Genomic DNA, 20,097 nt, shown 5'->3' with positions numbered 1-20,097 from the left:
TGTATACTGTATATACTTGTACTGCAAGACATTGCTTGTATATCAAGTTAAAATTTAATAAAATGTTTTGCTTGTCTTGCAAAACACTTGCAAAGCAAGTTACTTGCAATCCAAGGTTTTACTGTTTATGTCCAGGGTTACCAGATTTTCCTGAAGGAAAATCCAGTCCCAAGACCACGCCCCTAGGCCTGCCCCGCTTCCAGATAACATCCACGCACGGATGTGATGCAATGATGTCACGTGCATGTGATGTCACCACATTGCATCAGCGCATGCGTGAATACCCCTTCCCAACGCAATTTTGACGAGAAGCTTTTCAAAACCGGAGAACGTGCCGGGTTTTGAAAAACTGTCTGGATCCCCAGACATATCCTCAAAAAGGAGAACATGTCTGTGGAAATCCGGATATCTGGTAACCCTATATATGTCAGACATGGAATGGCTTGTTTTATGATCTTTCAAGCATTTGTAGATTCAAAAGCAACTGAAATCTAGTGATCAGTCAAAATGGATATGTTCTTTAAGCGTTTTAACTGTTGTAATTATTAAACAAAAATCCAGCAATTTACTTTCTGTTTTGGAACTATGAGAACCAGACAAGGGAAGTGTAAGAACATAAGAATTGCCGCTGCTGGGTCAGACCAGTGGTCCATCGTGCCCAGCAATCCGCTCACGTGGTGGCCTTCTGGTCAAAGACCAGCGCCCTAACTGAGACTAGACCTACCAGCTTACGTCCTTGTTCAGCAGGAACTTGGCTAACTTTGTCTTGAATCCCTGGAGGGTGTTTTTCCCTATGACAGACTCCGGAAGAGCGTTCCAGTTTTCTACCACTCTCTGGGTGAAGAAGAACTTCCTTACGTTTTTACGGAATCTATCTCCTTTCAACTTTAGAGAGTGCCCTCTCGTTCTCTCCACCTTGGAGAGGATGAACAACTTGTCCTTATCTACTAAGTCAGTACCTTGAATGTTTTGATCATGTCTCCTCTCAATCTCCTCTGTTCGAGGAAGAAGAGGCCCAGTTTCTCTAATCTTTCGCTGTACGGCAGCTCCTCCAACCCCTTAACCATCTTAGTCGCTCTTCTCTGGACCCTTTTGAAGTCCAAAAACAAAAAAAGCCCATAGCTTCTTGTAGCTGATAGTTGCTGTAGTGGTTGGGTCTATTTATGAGCATGACACGTTCTGTACTGAGCGCTATTTTATGCTCTGTGACAGGCAACCTGGTTTCAGATTTCTGTGCCTGGTAAACAGTTCCTAGCCATCGCACTGTCTGGGTGTACTCGCAGCTCCTTGTCTTCGAAGTAGGCTGGCGATTGGTGCTGTCAGCATTTGTTCTTTTATATGAACTTAAGCTGAAATCTCAAAGGGTGGCAGCACAGCAGTGCTTGTCAGCTACTGCATTTGGGTGAATAATCTTTGATCCATTGCTTATTCTGTCTGCTATTCTACAAGAAACCTTTTTAATGGAACAGCTTCTGTCTGCAACAGGAAAGTATATTAACAATCTGAAACGTAACCAGGTTTTGCTAAACCAGATGCCTTGCACTTGTGAAGCCATCTCGCTTTGCAGATGACTGCCAAGAACCATCTTGCTTTAAAAATGGCTGCCAGTAGACCAGCCTTGGGAGAGTCTTATTGGGCCCATTCCCCCGTTTTATTTGGCATGGTGGAATGGCTAACGTGCTCCTCAAGAGGGGTCAGGTGCGAGGTTATTTTCGACAAACAAAATTTTTCCTTCAAGTATGGGGACCTCCTAGAACTCTTTGCCTCCTAGAACTCGTAGCCGGATTCTTAATACTCTTAAACTTTGAGATCTTAATGGATGTGTTGGCCGGGGGGGCCCTGGGATGAGACGGTCGCTTTTGCTGGTCATCTGATCCCCCCCCCCTTTCCATGGGGGTATTTTTTTCTTCTTTTTTTTCTCTTTTTTGTTCTGTTTGTTTTCCGTCTTGGGGTGTTCAGCAGGGGAGGGGGTTCTTGAGCTATTGATCTCCAGGGCCCTGGTACAGATGTGATCATAGGCTGCAAACCAGTAGCATTCTTTATTTTGTAAAACTGGTGATGATTGTTTATCCTTTGGCGTGTTAATACTCTGTTTCTTGTTCGATTCTCTATTGTTCAGTTAACCAATTTCTGTATTGTATGCATTCAGTCATCATCAATAAAATAGTTTAAATCTAAAAATGGCTGCCAGGAGCATCCGCTTTGCTGTAATCATGGCAGCAGAAGTAGCTGGTGCCAGCTTGTCCATGCTTTCGCAAGATGAGACCTTGATAGTTGGCGCTGTTCCCATCGGACTCTGCTGCTGTATCAGAGGAAGGGAAGAGAGCCTCTTTTCGCTGTGGGTTAGCTTCAAATGCACGTGCGCTTAAATTCACCATCTCAGCCAGGAGAAAGAAGGCACTTTTTTTTCCTTTTGGCTTCTGGGATCTGGTACCACAAGCCTTCATTTGCAAGTATCAAGTGATCTGTCTCTTTTTTATTCCCATCCAGAACATCGCTCTTAGGCTCCTATGTTTCTATTAGAAGGATGCTAGGTTGCATAGGGAGAGGTATGGCCAGCAGGAAAAAGGAGGTATTGATGCCCCTGTATAAGACTTTGGCGAGACCTCATTTAGAATATTGCAATTCTGGAGGCTGCATCTTCAAAAAGATATAAAAAGGATGGAGTCTGTCCAGAGGAAGGCTACTAAAATGGTATGTGGTCTTCATCATAAGGCATATTGGGACAGACGGGAGAGCGATAGGATAGAGACTTTTTAAATACCTACGTAATGTAAATGCGCATGAGTCAAGTCTCTTTCATTTGAAAGGAAACTCTTCAATGAGAGGGCATAGGATGAAGTTAAGAGGTTATAGGCTCCGGAGTAATCTGAGGAAATACTTTTTTACAGAAAGGACGGTAGATGTGTGGAACAGTCTCCTGGAAGAGGCGGTGGAGACAGAGACTGTGTCTGAATTCAAGAGGGCCTGGGATAGGCACATGGGATCTCTTAGAGAGAGGAAGAGATAATGGTTACTATGGATGGGCCATTTGACCTTTATCTGCCATCATGTTTCTATGTTTCTACAGGAGCAAAGAAAACTGAGCAGGTTACTCTAGCCTTTTGTATGGATTGCATCAGCTACCTGTTTCTAAACCAGTGGTCTCAACCTCAAACCCTTTGCAAGGGCCACATTAAAGAAATGACAATTTTGCATGAGGTGAAACTCTTGGTTCATAGACAACTCGGCGAAAGACAAAGGCACGCGCCGACAACTGAGCGCAAGACGGAGGTGCGCGCCGAAGAAAATTACAGTTTTTAGGGGCTCCGATGGGGGGTTTTGTTGGGGAGCCCCCCCCCAGTTTACTTAATAGAGATCGCGCCGGCGTTGTGGGGGGTTTGGGGGGGTTGTAACCCCCCACATTTTACTGTAAACTTAACTTTTTCCCTAAAAACAGGGAAAAAGTGAAGTTTTCAGTAAAATGTGGGGGGTTACAACCCCCCCCACCCCCCACAATGCCCCTACAACGCGGCGCGATCTCTATTAAGTAAAGTGGGGGGTTCCCCCCACGCCCCCCCCCCCCGTCGGAGCCGTAAAAACAGTAATTTTCTGCAGCGCGCACCTCCATGCTGCGCTCAATTGTCTGCGCGTGCCTTTGTCCCGGCGCGCTTTTGACCTGACACCAAAACTCTTTATAGTTTATAAATCTTTCCTTTTGGCTAAATCTTAATAATAATATTGTAATTTATACCTAACGAGACATATGACCAAGAAACTTTTATTTTACTTTTGTGATTACCGGTATGATAAACATACCGAGGGCCTCAAAATAGTACCTGGCGGGCTGCATGTGGCCCCCGGGCTGCGTGTTTGAGACCACTGTTCTACACGTATGGAATTTAAACTGTTGTGCTAGGTATTGAAGGCTTAACTGAATAAGATAAATGAAGGCTTGCCATTTGCTACAACCAGAGTATTTGTCTAAGAAATTTGTTCAAATATATTCCTGCGCTCTTCTCAAAAAGGTCAGTTCAAACTACCTGGCCTCAAAAGAGATCAAATTTCTGTCGATCAGAAGTACCGTATTTTCACGCATATAACGCGCGCGTTATACACGATTTTACAAACCGTGCATAACCATGCGTGTTATACGTGTGAGCGCGTTGTACAAATTTTTTTTTTCATTCTGATCCGGCATTCCCCCTGCGAACCGGCATCCTCCCCCCTCCCCCGCGATCCTACATCCCCCCCCCAGCACCGCAAAGACAACTCTTACCCGATTGGGCACCGGCACCGGCACCAGCACCAATGCATAGGATGTGCCAGTGCCAGTGCCCGAAGATCCTCCCTCGTTGGGTTGGGCTGGGCTGGGCTGGGCGTTGCAAGAGAGATCCTCCTTCTTCCTGTGCCGGGCTGGACTAGGCTTTGAGCATTTGCGCATGCTCAAAGCCTTCTGGTCTCGCTCTCTCCGAGAGAGCGAGACCAAAAGACTTTGAGCATGCGCTAATGCTCAAAGCCTAGTCCAGCCCAGCATAGGAAGAAGGAGGATCTCTCTCGCACCGCCCAGCCCAGCCCAACCCAACGAGGGAGGATCTTCGGGCACTAGCACTGGCACATCCTGTGCATTGGTGCTGGTGCCGGTGCCAAATCGGGTAAGAGTTGTCTTTGTGGTGCTGGGGGGGATGTAGGATCGCGGAGGAGGGGGGTGACACGAGCAGGGGGGAGGATGCCGGTTCAGAGTAGACGGGACTAGGTTTTAGCATGCGCGGTATACGCGTGTGCGCGCTATATTAAAATTTTATTACATAAATTTCTGTTCCCCATGCGCTATACCCGTGTGCGCATTTTACACGGGTGCGCGGTATATGAGTGAAAATACGGTACAGCTTTTTCCTGTGCTGGACCTGCACTTTGGAATGCCTTGTATGACAGCTTTTATAGTGATCTTTTTTTATTCTGCTTTTCATAAGCTAATTAAGACAATTTTGTTTCATCAGTATTATGGGCCAACTATTCATTGACTGTGAGTAACTTTAGTAATTCTAACACTAGCTCTGTAGTATTTTTGTATTGTAATGTACACCTGTATTGTTATATTTCTGTAGCTGCTTTGAATTTTTTGTGTATTATACACTGCTTAAAACTCAAGTCAATAGCAGTATATCAAAATAAAAAAATCCAATCCAGCTTACCCCTGCCCTGTCATTACAACAAAAATTATTTGCCAGGACCTTATATCAAAGCTCCTCCAACGCTGCAACCATGGGCTCTATAATTGTCCACTAGGTGTCGCAATTGGATAATGACTATAGAGTAACTCTATCCTCCAGAGATGATGAGCATTGTTTTGGCAGCCTCCCAAGCTTCAACCAACCTAGGGTACAGTTCTGCCTGGGAACTGAACCTGGGTTCTTCCACCAGCCCAGCTCTTGAAAACTGAGTTCTTAAAATGTCATGATAGAATAAATTGAAAGGGGGGGGGGGAAGCGGTTCTGCTTTGGTTTCAGACTTGTGAAACTAGGGCCTGTTTCTTTGAGGGTGGGCAGTAAAATACTGAGTCCAATAAAACCCTTTCTTGGTGGCCAGGGATTGTGTCTTCTGCTTTGAAGAAGTGGCTGCTCTTGACATTCTTTTCCCATCACAGAACTAAATTATCAAACGATGTCCTCCTACTCTGTATCTCTGAAGAGAAAAGCCATTGATCATAATATACAGTTATAGACTTGACAACCTTTCTGTATCTGCTAATGAAGTTTACTGTGCGAAACAGAGACTTGCTCAATTTAAAAAATATATTGTAAGAGGCACATAATAATATGCAGACGTTAAGTGAAAGTTGCGTTCTTATACAGATGTTACAGGGTTTTAAAATATGAGACAAAGGCACAGAAAGCCGGCTGCAAACGCCAGAAACCAAACAAGACACAAACCACCTCTCCTATTTCGATAGATGACCAAGCTCCCTACAAACCGGGAAAGAGACATCCATACCAGAACCCATAATATCAAGACTGTAACACCAGATATAGCCAGTCTTCTCCGAACCATATGCCATAATCATACACCTACATGAACACAAACCAAGTTATCCGTGTCATGAACCCTAATGAAATAATGTAATCCCTGGATATGGCCAGGCTCTTCTCATTGTAAATTGCATTGAACGCCTTCTGGGGTATATTAGCGATCCACAAATATGATTGTAATGTAATATAATATGTTGGGGTGACATTATACAAAAGAGCATATAAACATTTCCAAATGCACCTGTTTAATAAAGGCTGCATTGCTTCTATTCTTAGGTTGGTCCATGTGCCTAAGGCCCCACCCATAGGAGGGGCGTTAGGCAACTGGCCCAATTCTGGTTGGCCCAGGTGCCTAATGCCCCTCTGTGGGCGGGGGCTTAGGCACCTGGGCCAATCAGACTCTAGGCCCCTCCCCAGTGCATCCCACAATGCACCAGAAAGGGGCAAGCCTGCCATTCCGAGGAAGGCGGGCTTGCCGGCCGGAGGGAGGACCCAGCTGGCCAGCCATCAATTTAGGTTAGTGCGGGGGGGTCTGGCAGAGTGTGGAGAGGGGTCTGGGGGGAAGGCTCTGTCAGTGAGTGGTGGTGGGGGTTTCCTTCCGGTAGGAGGGCTTGGGCTCCCTCCTGCCGGTGAGTGGTGGGGGGGTGTTTCTGTCCAGCAGGAGGGCTTGGGCTTCCTCCTGCCAGTGGGGGGTTGGGGGGGGGTTCTGTCTGGCAGGAGGGCTTGGGCTCTCTCCTGCCGGTAATCGCAGGGTTTGGGGGGGGGGATTTTGTCGGCAGAAGAGATTGGGCATCTCTCCTGCCGGGGAGGTTAGAAGGGATTGTGGCAGGAGAGGTTAGGCATATCTCCTGCCACGATTGGTTGGGGGGGGACAGTTCCAGGATTCTGTAACTGGCGTTTTTTATGACAGATGCTGGTTACAGAATCCTGCTTTTAGGCGAAGGACTGGCCCCTTCTTCGACTAAAAGGTCTTGTTTTGGACGTTTGGGACTTGGTTGGGAATGTGTTTTAAGGAGAGACGTAGTGGTGGTCTGGGCGATTAAACTGCTGAACGTAGAGGTAGGTCATTCTAAAAAAAAAAAACTAATTTTGATCGATTTCAGTGGACTTAGGCCAAAAGGGGACTTAGACATTTCTTTTGATTATGCCCCTCTATGTAAACCTGTACATTAGCCAGGCAGAGGGGGACAATTTTCAAACAGATCAGTTTCCCCAGGTAGGTCACTATTTACTTGGGTAAATGGCTTTGAAAATTACTCTTAATTTTCAGTGGTGTCCAGTTTCTAAAAATATTGTATAGGTTAGTACCAAATTAATACTAGATTTTTCCTTCCCAATTTATGTAGTGATCAACTATAGAAAATAGCACAGAAGAAGAAAGACTGGTTCTCTTTCCACCTCTATCTGCCTCTCCCTCCCTTAAGAACATAATAGCCTTTCTGGATCAGACCAATGGTCCATCAAGTCCAGTAGCCCATCAAGCCCGTTCTCACGGTGGCCAATCCAGGTCACTAGTACCTGGCCAAAACCCAAGGAGAAACAATATTCCATGCTACCGATCCAGGGCAAGCAATGGCTTCCCCATGTCTTTCTCAATAATAGACTATGGACTTTTCCTCCAGGAACTTGTCCAACCTTTCTTAAAGCCAGCTACGCTATCTGCTCTCACCACAACCTCTGGAAACGCGTTCCAGAGTTTAACTATTCTCTGAGTGAAAAAACATTTCCTCCTATTGGTTTTAAAAGTATTTCCCTATAACATCATCAAGTGTCCCCTAGTCTTTGTAAATTTTGACAGAGTGAAAAATCGATCCACTTGTACCTGTTCTGCTCCCTTGCTCTCTTGTGATATGTAATGCATTTATCTCATCATAATTTTTTCAAAATCAAAGGAGAGGATTTGCATTTTCAACTTCATACCCATTAGATGACGTCGTGTCACGGCTGATGTAAAAATCTAGGCCCTGCTCCCTATCAGTTTATCCCTCTGTGAAGGTTCTAATCTGTTCGCCATTTTATTCCAGTGGGAAGCTGGTCTCACCCAAATGGAAGAACTTTAAAGGCTTGAAGCTTCAGTGGAGAGACAAAATTCGCCTGAATAATGCCATCTGGCGAGCGTGGTATATGCAGTGTAAGTACTGTTATTTTCATTTGGCTTTCCAGTCTCTTTGGAAACCAGTCAGTAATAGTTCTGTGCTACCTCTCTGTCTCCCAGTAGCTGGTTAAATCTGTTCATTAATCCCTAGGTTTTACTTGCTGAATTTTAGTTTTGATTCCGATAGACATTTGTGGGCTGTCTGGTAGGGTGCTTTCTGTTCTCCCTGTCGCTGGTCACTGTTAATTCTGCCCAGATGCCTCTGAGGAAGGTTGATTGAGGTAGACATTGGAGCTCTCGGCCACGAGCCAGAGGAAGGTTTAGGGCAGGAGTCCAAGGCCTACCTCTGCCAGTGACTCTGTGTGACCCTGGGCTCATCACTTTATCTCTGTCTGTCTATGTTTGGTTTTCCCTATTGACAAATGAAAAAATGAAGATTAAACAGAGAGTAGGAGGCATGCGAGTCAGTACTTGTGGCTAATGTTATCAAGCAGGAGCAAGGGTTGTTTTTTTTTTCTACTGGTCCATGTGAGAGGGATATCAAGTGCAGCAAAACGAACCAATGTAAAGCTCTGAAGCATCCTGAGCTGGAATCGGACCCTGCACAACATGCCCCCTAGCACTCCTGTCCAGTGGCCTAGCAAGGATAGGAGGTGCCAGGGGTGGTAGCATCCCTGTACCCCCCACCCTGCCCACTCCTTCCGTGCTCCCCCGCTCTTTTCTAGACCCCCCCATGCCACACTCACACCCTTCCTTCCCCCCGATACCTCTTTGAATCTCCGCCAGTACAAGAAGCTTCTCTGGAATGCTGCTTGTGCCGGCGCTGGCTTGACCTCTGACCAGGAAGTGATTTCAGAGGGGAGCCAGGCCAGCATGAGCAGCAGGCCGGAGAAGTTGCTTGCACTGGCGGAGATTTAAAGAGGTACTGGGTGGGGGGGGAAGGGAGGACGCAAGCGTGGCACGAGGGGGCGGAGAGGTGCTGGCACTCCCACCAAGACAGCACCCGGGGCGGTCCACCCCCTTTTACTACGCTACTGCCGCTCCTGTCCCACCCATTGCACTGCAACTGCAACAGGAGAAACAATGGACAGTGAGCAATTTTGTATTCCCATCTCCCTTACACCCTGTGCAGCCAAACAGCCCCCCTCCCAAGTCCTCTAGTGCAGTGTTCTTCAACCTTTTTACATCTATGGACCGGCAGAAATAAAAGAATTATTCTGTGGACCGGCGGTTGAAGAACACTGGGCTAGGTCATGGGCCAGACCCCGTCCATCTCTACCGAATCTCCACCCCAGATCCCGCCCCCATAATAGTACTAATTGTAACACTATTTTTTCCATTCATTTTTCACAGATACACAATATAATCTTATTAACAACACATAATGGTTAACCACAAAATTAAACTACACAAAGCACACTGACAGCAGATGTAAATTCTCAAAATTGACATAATTCAAATCACTAAATTCAAAAATAAAATCATTCCCCCCTACCTTTGTTGTCTCCCTCCCTCCATGCTATGCCTTACCTTCTGGCCTGCTCCTGCCTGGTCATTTTATGCTGGCCTGGTATTATCTTCAGGCCGCCTCCCTCTTCCTCACTGATTCAGTGCACAAAGCTGTGGGCAGCGGCCCCTTGCACATCCCGTGCCTCATCTGGAAGCCTTTCCTCTGACGTTGAAACGTCAGAGAGAAGGCTTCTGGTTCAGGCGCAGGATGCGCGTAGAAGCCACTGCCTGTGGCTTTGTGCACTGAATCAGTGAGGAAGAGGGAGCTGGCTCGAAGATAACGCCTCATCGATCGCATCGTGGACCGGCGGTTGAAGAACACTGTTTTGGGCCTGATGCATGTGCTGGCCCTGTGGACCGGCAGGAAATTTCTGTGGACCGGCACCGGTGGTTGAAGAACACTGCTCTAGTGGCACATGCTAAGTTGAACAAAGTAGTGGTCAGGCCATGGCCCAACCCATTCCATTCCATTTTGCTCACCGCTGATGGCTTTATTCGCGGATAGTCAAAGCTGGGACCTGCATGGGCTTTGGCTTTGACTGTCCAGTTATTTTTAAGCTGGCTAATACATAACCACTTAAAGTCGATATTCATTACTTAAGCAGCCACGGATTACCGCGTAAACATCTATAGATATTTTTGTAGTTTCACTTATGCATTATGAATATCAACACTTACTCCACCCCCGAAATGCCCCTAAGATAATCTGCTTTGTTTGGCACTAATGACAATATTCATTGGCATTTAACCAGTTAAGTGCTATTGAATATTAGTGACTAGCCCCAAACAAACAATTTAACTAGCCAGTGACCCCAGCATATCACATACCATTAAGGCTCTCCCTTCTGTTATTCATGGGGCAGACCCAAAACAATCAAAGGAAGATAGTACAGACAACGTTTCGGGGCCTAGAGGGTTTGGGGTGTGTGATGCTGACTGCCTAAGTGTTTCAGTTTAAATTTTGGGCCATGATGAACATATACATTTTGACAATATGTGTTCGTATAAGGCCAGAATTTATTGGTATTTCATGAAGAAGCGAAAGGGCATTCCAGGATTGGGTCTGAGGTTATATAAAGAGAGAATTATATTTAGCTTATCTGTTTTAAGTCATATAATGACCTAAGTCTATACAGGTAACAAATGCATGTGAAATTAGGAATGCAAATCCTGCAATCTGTTATCCATATATTTTTATGCAGATATTCAGGCATGCTAACTTATCCACATATCCGCTGTGAAGAGCAGTATATCAAATCTGTTGAAATGAACACCTAAAATAAATCTGCTCAGACATCTTTACGCATTTGTTGGCTCACTGAATACAGTTTCCAGCGTCTCACTAAAACCCTGAAGCTTTCGATAGTGTCTTTTCTCACTTCTCTGGACTGTGCACATTAAAAGGTACTTGCTGTTTCTTTCAGACTTGGAAAAGCGGAAGAACCCTGTGTGTCATTTTGTGACACCACTGGATGGATCTGTCGATATAGATGACAATCGGCGGCCTGAGGTATGTCAAGTCCTACATCAGTGGCCGCCATGGCCCTGTGCTGTTGCGTGTGTGTTTGCGACCCGGATTTGCTCCCCAGACCATCTAGTGCTGCAGGTATTGTAGTTCACTGGTTCTCGGGTGTCCGATGCTCAGCAAGGTCCGGTTGAAGAGCAGTCTGGTGGACACCTGGGCCTGCGGTTCTCTGGCCAAAAACTGGAAATGAAAAATAATGTGACAAAATTTGATTGCAAAACATCCAGAAGAGCAAAATTCATTGCTTGGAAAATATGACTTGCTGCCATAAAACACAATACCAATAAAAATCAGCAATTAATATAGAAAGAGCAAAAACCCTCACTATATGTGTCAAAATGGGGAGGAGTACAAGAATATAAAACATAAATATAATCAATCGGGAGAGACTTCGGTACTGGGGAATGGCAGTGAATCAAATCTTTAGCAGTGTGCCCCTGGGCAGACAACTCATATTTCTTGGAGATTATAACCTAAACTACATTAACGGGTGCTAGAGTAGATGTCTGTCTGTCTTTCTTTTTTTCTGTCTCTCTTCCTGCCCCGTCTATCTTTTTTCCTTTCTTTCTTTTTCTCTCTCTCCCTTCCCCGTCTATCTTTTTTTTTTTTTCCTTTCTTTCTTTCTCTCTCTCTCCCTGCCCTGTCTTTCTTTCTTTCTGTCTCTCTCCCTGCCCAGACCCTCACTAAAGCCGCTTTCCAGCTGTGCCAGCTAAGGGATCCCTTGCTGCCCGCACACACCTGCCCAGCTACACAATGGGCAAATGTGTCCGGTCTCCCCTCCGAACCCCGTTTGCTCACCCTTGGTGCTGGTTCGCCGCCTGATGTTTAAACCCGTTACATTAACAGGTGCTAGAATAGATGTCTGTCTTCCTTTATTTCTTTTTCTCTCTCTCCCTGCCCCGTCTATCTTTTTTCTTTCTCTCTCTCTCCCTGCTCCGTCTATCATTTTTTCTATCTTTCTCTCTCTCTCTTCCTGCCCCGTCTATCTTTCTTTCTTTTTCTCTCTCTCACGCTGTCTTTCTTTCTTTCTCTCTTTCTCTCTCTCTCTCTCCCTGCCCAGACCCTCACTGAAGCCGCCTTCCAGCTGTGCCAGCTAAGAGATCCCTTGCCCTTTCCTAAATCCAGCTATGGCTTCCACTTTCCAGTGGCTATCCCATGTCTCTCTTCTCACCAACCCATGCCCCAACTCCCAATCATTACTCAAGACCCAGTAGTTTATATAGATTTATAACCAACCCCCTCCACTAAATCATGTACAAAGACAATAACTGGGTTGTTATAACAATGTAGACATAGACTTAGTCGAAATACCTCAGCCCCACCACTCCACCGCAATAATGAATTTTTTCTAAAGCGGGAGATTTACGTGGTGCTTCATCACTGGTAAATCGTCTCTAGCGCCATGGTTATGTTTAAGTTTTATTTTTTATATATATATATATATTTTTATTTTTATTTTTTTAATATATATATATATTTTTTTAGTTTTTTTCACTTATGGATAAATAATAAATTGTAAAAGTGTATAAGATTATATACTTAACGTCTATACACAGCTAGACCTGGGAGTCCGACCCGACATGTTTCGCACCAATTGTGCTGTCTCAAGGGTCTCCCGAGGTAGCCGCAGTCATCCGACTCACAAGTAAACTGTCTGTGAAAGATCTTTCACAGACAGTTTACTTGTGAGTCGGATGACTGCGGCTACCTCGGGAGACCCTTGAGACAGCACAATTGGTGCGAAACATGTCGGGTCGGACTCCCAGGTCTAGCTGTGTATAGACGTTAAGTATATAATCTTATACACTTTTACAATTTATTATTTATCCATAAGTGAAAAAAACTAAAAATATATATATATATATATATAAAAAATAAAACTTAAACATAACCATGGCGCTAGAGACGATTTACCAGTGATGAAGCACCACGTAAATCTCCCGCTTTAGAAAAAATTCATTATTGCGGTGGAGTGGTGGGGCTGAGGTATTTCGACTAAGTCTATGTCTACATTGTTATAACAACCCAGTTATTGTCCAACTCCCAATCAGGCATCTTTTTCCTACCCCACCCAAATATCAGTAGCAGCGGCAGCACTGTAAACAGGCTGTTCGCGTCCTTTCTTATACCGCATTTGAAGTGATGCGGCAGAGGAAAGGCCCTGAAGGGCTTGCCGCAAATAGCCTGTTTATAGCGCTGCCACTGCTGCATTGGGTAAGGAATGGGGTCAGGACTGCTGCCACTGCACTGCCACTTCCCTAGTAAGCGGTTCCTCCCTGCTCAGTGGCTTCCTCTATGGAGTCTCCGCCGTGGTGTTTGCCACTTCAGACTCCGTGCCTCCGCATGCGCAGTAGAAGGAGCCAGAAAACCGCCGCACACAAAACGCCATAGGCTCCTTCTACTTTGCATAGGGGGCCACAGATCTACGGATCACGGAGGCAGGGATCACGGAGGTAGGAGTGCACATGCTCTCTTAGGGTTAAGAACATAAGAAGTGCCTCTGCTGGGTCAGACCAGAGGTCCATCGTGCCCAGCAGTTTGCTCACGTGGTGGCCCATCAGGTCTAGGACCTGTGTAGTAGTCCTCTATCTGTACCCCTCTATCCCTTCAATCCTTTTTTTTTATTATTATTGATGAGTTTGCCCCATACATCATACATAATGTCTCCTCCATAATGAGAAAATACTACTAAGTGAAAAATAATAATATGAAAAAAGTTTGTTTTATATAAATATATATCTATCTATAATAATAAAACGCTAAGCGCGCAGGCGCACTCTTAATGCCGTGTTGCCTGATCTGTAATTCCGTGGCCAGCAGAGTGTGCATGCGCGCTTACCACGCATCTCTCTGTCTTGCAGCGGGCTTGCCGACTCCGGCCACACAAAGTTCATTTTTTTGTTCAAAGCCCCCGCTGCGGCTCCTCTATCAAACCTCACCAGAGTCGGAGAAGACTTCCGACTCTGGCGGGGATCGAGAGAGGAGACGCAGCATCGGCTTTGAACTAAAAAATGAACTTTGTCTGGCCGGAGCTGGCAAGCCTGCTGCCAGACAGAGAGATGATCGCATCTGAATAGCAACGGAGCGTGGGCGTAGGGGGCTACTGCGTCGAGAACACGACGTCGAAAGAGGAAGATGGCGGTGGGTTGGCTCACCTCACGGCAGATGCACAGGAGCCGGCTCTAATAGGCTCACCCTCCCTCTTCCCCGCGCTCAGCTCCTCTTCTGGGGACGGCATGTGCTACGGGGACGATGCCTGCTTCGTGGGGGGCTGAGGCTGAAGGAAAAGATGGGAGAAGGGGGCTGGGGGGAAATGGTTTTGGAGCTGGGGCTGAAAATAGGGGACATGTGAGGGAAGGAGGCTTTACTAGCACCCGTTAATGTAACGTGCTTAAACACTTGTGTGTATGTATATATATATATATATATATATATATATATATATATATATATATATATATATAATGTACTCTTCTCATAAAGACAGATAATGCATTTTGCATTCAGATTTTTGGCTAGCTGACACAGCTGTCTTGTGATTTTTTATTTTTTTTTTTTTGCTGCTGAATCATATCCTATATTAGATGTCTCTTTGGCTTTTGTGAACCTGAGCATCAGCAGGAATGAAACTGCTTAGAGGCAAGAGCCCGCTGCTGTCACAAGTAGGAGGTACCTGAAAGGGGATAGGGAGAGAGATGGGAAGAATAAAGTCCTCGAAAGATGGTACTGGATGCAGGAGAGGAAATCAAGTTCCTGCCAGCTCATGCAAAGATTATCTGGGGGCAGTGCCTGGAAAGTAGAAGCAAGGACTAACCATCCCCTGCAGGCAGTGCCCTAGGAAGGAGGGGCAAAGGCCTACCAATCCCCCCTATTTTCTGCTATATCTGTTGATCAGGTCAGCCTGTGGTTACTGCAGCTACCTTCTGACTCTCGCTCTGTCATCTGCTGGTTGAGGTGAAAAGCCCAGAAGAGCTCTTGTGCCTGCTAGTATCAGCTTCTTTTTGATGATCGAAGGCAATCATTTTTCTATTTATTTATATATTTATTGGGATTTATTAACCACCTTTTCACGAAGAGATTTACCCGTCCCAAAGTGGTTTATGAGAGGCCATTGAGAAGTTCTCAGCCCAACCAAGAAGAGAGTGATGTGGAACTATGAAATGTAGCGTACAAGTTATTCCACACTTTTCTTGACAAATGTAAATTTTCAAAATGGACATATTTCAGTCACTAAATTGAAAATTAAAAATATTTTTCCTACCTTTGTTATCTGGCAATTTTATTTTTTTGGTCATCTTTTTCCATCTGTGCTCTTAATTCTGCTTCCAAGGCCTCCTTATGAATTTGCTGTTTCTTTCCTCTCCACATCGTGCACGATATCCATCTTTGGCACTGATTTTTATATTCAGTTTTCTTCCATTTTTCTGCTTCCATCTCAAATCTATCTTGCCAACTCTTCTCCTTCCCTCCTTCCATGTGCACCATCTCTTCCCTTCATTTGTCCATGTACACCATCTCTTCCCTCAATCCATCCATCCATCTGTCCCCTGGGCAAGTCACTTAATCCTCCACTGCCCCAGGTACATTGGATAGATTGTGAGCCCACCAGGACAGATAAAGAAAATGCTTGACGTACCTGTTTGTGAACCGCATTGAGTGTGGTTGTAATACTACAAAAAGGCAGTACACAAGTCCCAGTCTCTTACCCTGATGTCATAATGCCTCATGCCACCAATGCCTAAGAGCCAACCTCATCAGTGATGTCACAATGGCTTCATTGTTCAATACTTTGCTCACTTCTGATACTGTATTGAAGGAGAGTGTGGTGCAGTGGTTAGAGCTACAACCTCAACACCCTGAGGTAATGGATTCAAATCTTGTGCTGCTTCTTGTGATCCTGGACTTCTTGAGCTTGAGAGCCCATCGGGACAGATAGGGAAAATGCTTGAAGTACCTGTCTGCAAACTAGAGAATGACACGGTGACGGTTACCCACGGCTAGCCGCGGGTAACCCGCCAAAACAGGAAAAGAAAAATAGCAGTCGCTGCGGGGACGGGGACAAGGCCATTCACCGCCCCGTGGAGCGGTGAATGCTCTTGTCTCCGCAGTGAGGCATCAAGGAACGCGCGGTCCCCGCAGCCCCTGCCCACCCGATCGATCGTAGCGTTTAGCCAGCTCCCTCCCTTCACCTCACCTTAGTTTGCAGGCTTTCTTTTTTGGCGACCCGCATGCTTTCAAAGAGCCGCGCACGCGCAGCTGCTCAGTGTTCAATCTTCTGCTCTGACGCAACCGGAAACAGGAAGTTGCAGCAGAGCAGAAGATTGAACACTGAGCAGCCGCGCATGCGGGTCACCGAAAAAGAAAGCCTGCAAACTAAGGTGAGGTGAAGGGAGGAAGCTGGCTAAATGCTACGATCCATCATGCGGGCGGGTGGGGGCTGCGGGGACTGCGTGTTCCCGGCTCACACTGGAAGGAGGGAGTGAAAGGGAAAAGGATTCTTGACCAAGGGGATGAAGAGGGAAAGAAAAACCCACAGCAGGAAAGAAAAGGGAGGACAGGCAGGTGAGCCAGATGCTGGAAGCAGGGGGGAGGGAAGAAAGAGGGAAAGAAGCTAGATGGGGTTGAAAAGAAGAGACACACTGGTATGGAAGAGGAAGATAGGGGAAATCTGGACACAGGAAGGTAACAGAAAGAGGGGAAATTATGTGCATGGGGCATAGGGACAGAGACATAAAGGGAACATGCCATTGGGATGGTATATGGACACAGGGGGGGGCAATAGATACATAGGGGAGATATTAGAAATGGGGAAAATAGGAGCACAGAAGCGAGATGGTTTGTGGGGATGGGACAGGGACCGAGCTCGCAGGCTCCAGTGGCTTGCACAAATTACATTGTAACGTGCCACGAAAATAAGAGGGAGGAAGGTAGATAGATAGGCCACGCGAGAGGAGCTGAAGGGTAGTAGAAAGGAACAGATGGTAAAGGAGGGAGGGAAGGGTGGTGGTGGAAAGGAATAGAACAGACATTGAAGGAGGGTGGAGAGGAACAGACCCTGAAGGGAAATGTGGAAGACAGAGTGGGGAGAAGATGCTGGAAGGGAAGAAGACAGATGCCAGACTATGGGGGAGCGGAGGGAAGAAGATGGGTGCTAGACCAATTGGGGAGGAGGGGGTGAAGGGAGAGGCACAGTAACAGCAAATGGAAGACGCAGAGAGAAGACACACAGTGGATGGAAGGAATTGAATGAGATGTGGAAAGCAGAAACCAGACAACAAAGGTAGAAAAAAAAAATTCTATTTATTTATTTTTTGCTTTATATTAGTTGTGTTGTGTTTCTATTAGTTTTGTGTATATTAGTTGTGTTGATAAGCATTTATAAACAAAGCCCTGCCAGCTGAACATCTTTCTCTAGTTCAACAGCAGGAACTTTGATTTATAAGAAAGGAATAAGCTAAATATTACAGTACTAAGGCTTATATGGATGCTGCGGGGACGGTGACGGGGCGGTGAATGGGATGGCAGTGGCGGTGACGGGGCGGTGATGGTGACGGGGCAGTGAAGGGAACGATGGTGATGGGGCGATGCAGAGGATGGTGGGCCGGGGACGGGGCGGTGACGGGGACAGATTTTTTTCCCCGTGTCATTCTCTACTGCAAACTACTTTGAGTGTAGTTATAAAACTACAAAAAGGCAGAATACAAGTCCCAGGCTGTTTCCCTGATGTCATAATGCTTCATGCCACCAATCCCTAAGAGCCAACCTCATTAGTGATGTCACAATGGCTTCATTGTTCTGTACTTGGCTCACTTGTAATGTTGTATTGAAGGAGAGTGTAGCGCAGTGGTTAGAGCTACAGCCTCAGCACCCTGAGGTAATGGGTTCAAATCTTGTGCTGTTTCTTGTCATCCTGGACTTCTTGAGATTGTGAGCCCATCGGGACAGATAGGGAAAATGCTTGACGTACCTGTATGTCAGCCGCTTTGAGTGTGGTTGTAAAACTCCAAAAAGGCAGAATACATAGATATGAATGTAAAGCTGCTGAACAGACAAAATACTATTGATTATAATATGGTCTCATTTCCATTCTCCTATAGATCATTTTTGACTTTCCAAGATTCTGTATATTGGTTTTATTTATTCTTATACAGTGGTACCTTGGTTTATGAGTGCACCGGTTTATGAGTGTTTTGCAAGACGAGCAAAACATTTGCAAAATCAGCACCTCGGAAACCGAGCTTGCCTCAATTTGCGAGCGTTGCCCCCCGCGATCCGGCACCCCCCCCCCCCCCCCGCGATCCGGCAACCCCCCCCCCCCCCCGCTCGCATCGCACCCCCCCCCCCCCCGCTGCGATTTGAAATCCCCCAGACCCACCCGAACACGCTTCTTACTTCCATCTGGCCACCGGCACCGGCATGTCCTGTGCGTTGGTGCCGGTGCCCCAAGATCTGCCTCCTCTTCTTTGCTGGGCCTTGAGGATCTGTGCATGCTCAAGGCCTGTGAGTTCACGCTCTCTCCGAGATTCTCAGAGATCTCCGAGAATCTCGGAGAGAGCGTGAACTCGCAGGCCTTGAGCATGCGCAGATGCTCAAGGCCCAGCAATGAAGAGGAGGCAGATCTTGGGGCACCGGCACCAACGCACAGGACATGCCGGTGCCGGTGTCGGTGGCTAGATGGAAGTAAGAAGTGTGTTCGTGTGGGTCTGGGGGATTTCAGATCGTGGGGGGAAGGGTGCTGAATTACACGGGGGAGGGCCTTCGCGGGGAGCAATACCGGTTCTCAGGGGGGGGGGTAGAAACATAGAAATAGACGGCAGATAAGGGCCACGGCCCATCTAGTCTGCCCATCCCAATGAGCCTCCCCTACCTTTCTCTGTGAATAGATCCCACGTGTCTTTCCCATTTGGCCTTAAAATCAGGCATGCTGCTGGCCTCAATAACCTGAAGTGGAAGACTATTCCAGCGATCAACCACCCTTTCAGTGAAAAAGAATTTCCTGGTGTCCCCGTGCAGTTTCCTGCCCCTGATTTTCCACGGATGCCCCCTTGTTGCCGCGGGACCCTTGAAAAAGAAGATATCTTCTTCCACCTCGATGCGGCCCGTGAGATACTTCAATGTCTCGATCATGTCACCTCTCTCTCTGCGTTCCTCGAGTGAGTACAGCTGTAACTTATCCAGCCGTTCCTCGTACGGGAGATCCTGGAGTCCCGAGACCATCCGTGTGGCCATTCTCTGGACCGACTCCAGTCTCAGCACATCCTTACGGTAATGCGGCCTCCAGAATTGCACACAGTATTCCAGGTGGAGCCTCACCATGGATCTATACAATGGCATAATGACTTCAGGCTTACGGCTGACGAAACTCCTGCGTATGCAACGTATGATTTGCCTTGCCTTGGATGAAGCTTGCTCCACTTGATTGGCAGTCTTCATGTTCTCACTGACGATCACCCCTAAGTCTCGTTCTGCTTCAGTTCTTGTTAGGATCTCGCCATTAAGGGTGCAAGTCTTGCATGGATTTTGGTTGCCCAGGTGCATGACTTTGCATTTTTTGGCATTGAAGCTGAGTTGCCAGGACCTAGACCAGCACTCCAGTAGGAGTAGGTCGTGCATCATGTTGTCGGACATTGAATTTATGTGCCGCTGGCCTCGGGGGTGGGGGAGGGGGTGGGAACGTATCAAGTGAGTTTCCCTTAGTTCCTATGGGAAACTCGCTTTGATATACGAGTATTTTGGTTTACGAGCATGCTTCTAGAACGAATTATGCTCGTAAACCAAGGTACCACTGTATTTCATTTAGATTTGCATAATTAGAGTACATCTGCTGATGAAATATATATCATTATTTTAAATAATGCTATTTCATCAGGGATATTTTTTTTGTATTTCTTCCCCTTTGATGATAATTGTATTGGTTTAGTTGTTTTGGATTTTATTTACTGTTATAAAATTTCAATAAA

The 20,097-nt window shown here is 46.3% G+C and overlaps 1 protein-coding gene across 4 annotated transcripts in view; it reads left to right on the top strand.

Annotated features, from left to right (window-relative positions):
- Positions 1-20,097, top strand: part of MLXIP (MLX interacting protein) — a 138,638-nt gene that overhangs the window by 53,601 nt on the left and 64,940 nt on the right. For all 4 annotated transcript variants that reach the window (XM_033953871.1, XM_033953869.1, XM_033953870.1 and 1 more), the window contains exons 2-3: positions 8,033-8,139; positions 11,037-11,122. In XM_033953871.1, coding sequence (XP_033809762.1) covers positions 8,033-8,139; positions 11,037-11,122 — 193 coding nt within the window. The remainder of the gene's footprint in view (positions 1-8,032; positions 8,140-11,036; positions 11,123-20,097) is intronic.

This window comes from Geotrypetes seraphini, chromosome 8 (genome assembly GCF_902459505.1).
Source record: "Geotrypetes seraphini chromosome 8, aGeoSer1.1, whole genome shotgun sequence".
Lineage (NCBI taxonomy): Eukaryota > Metazoa > Chordata > Amphibia > Gymnophiona > Dermophiidae > Geotrypetes > Geotrypetes seraphini.
Note: the sequence above shows the minus strand (reverse complement) of the source record. Positions and strands in the feature narration are given on the sequence as shown.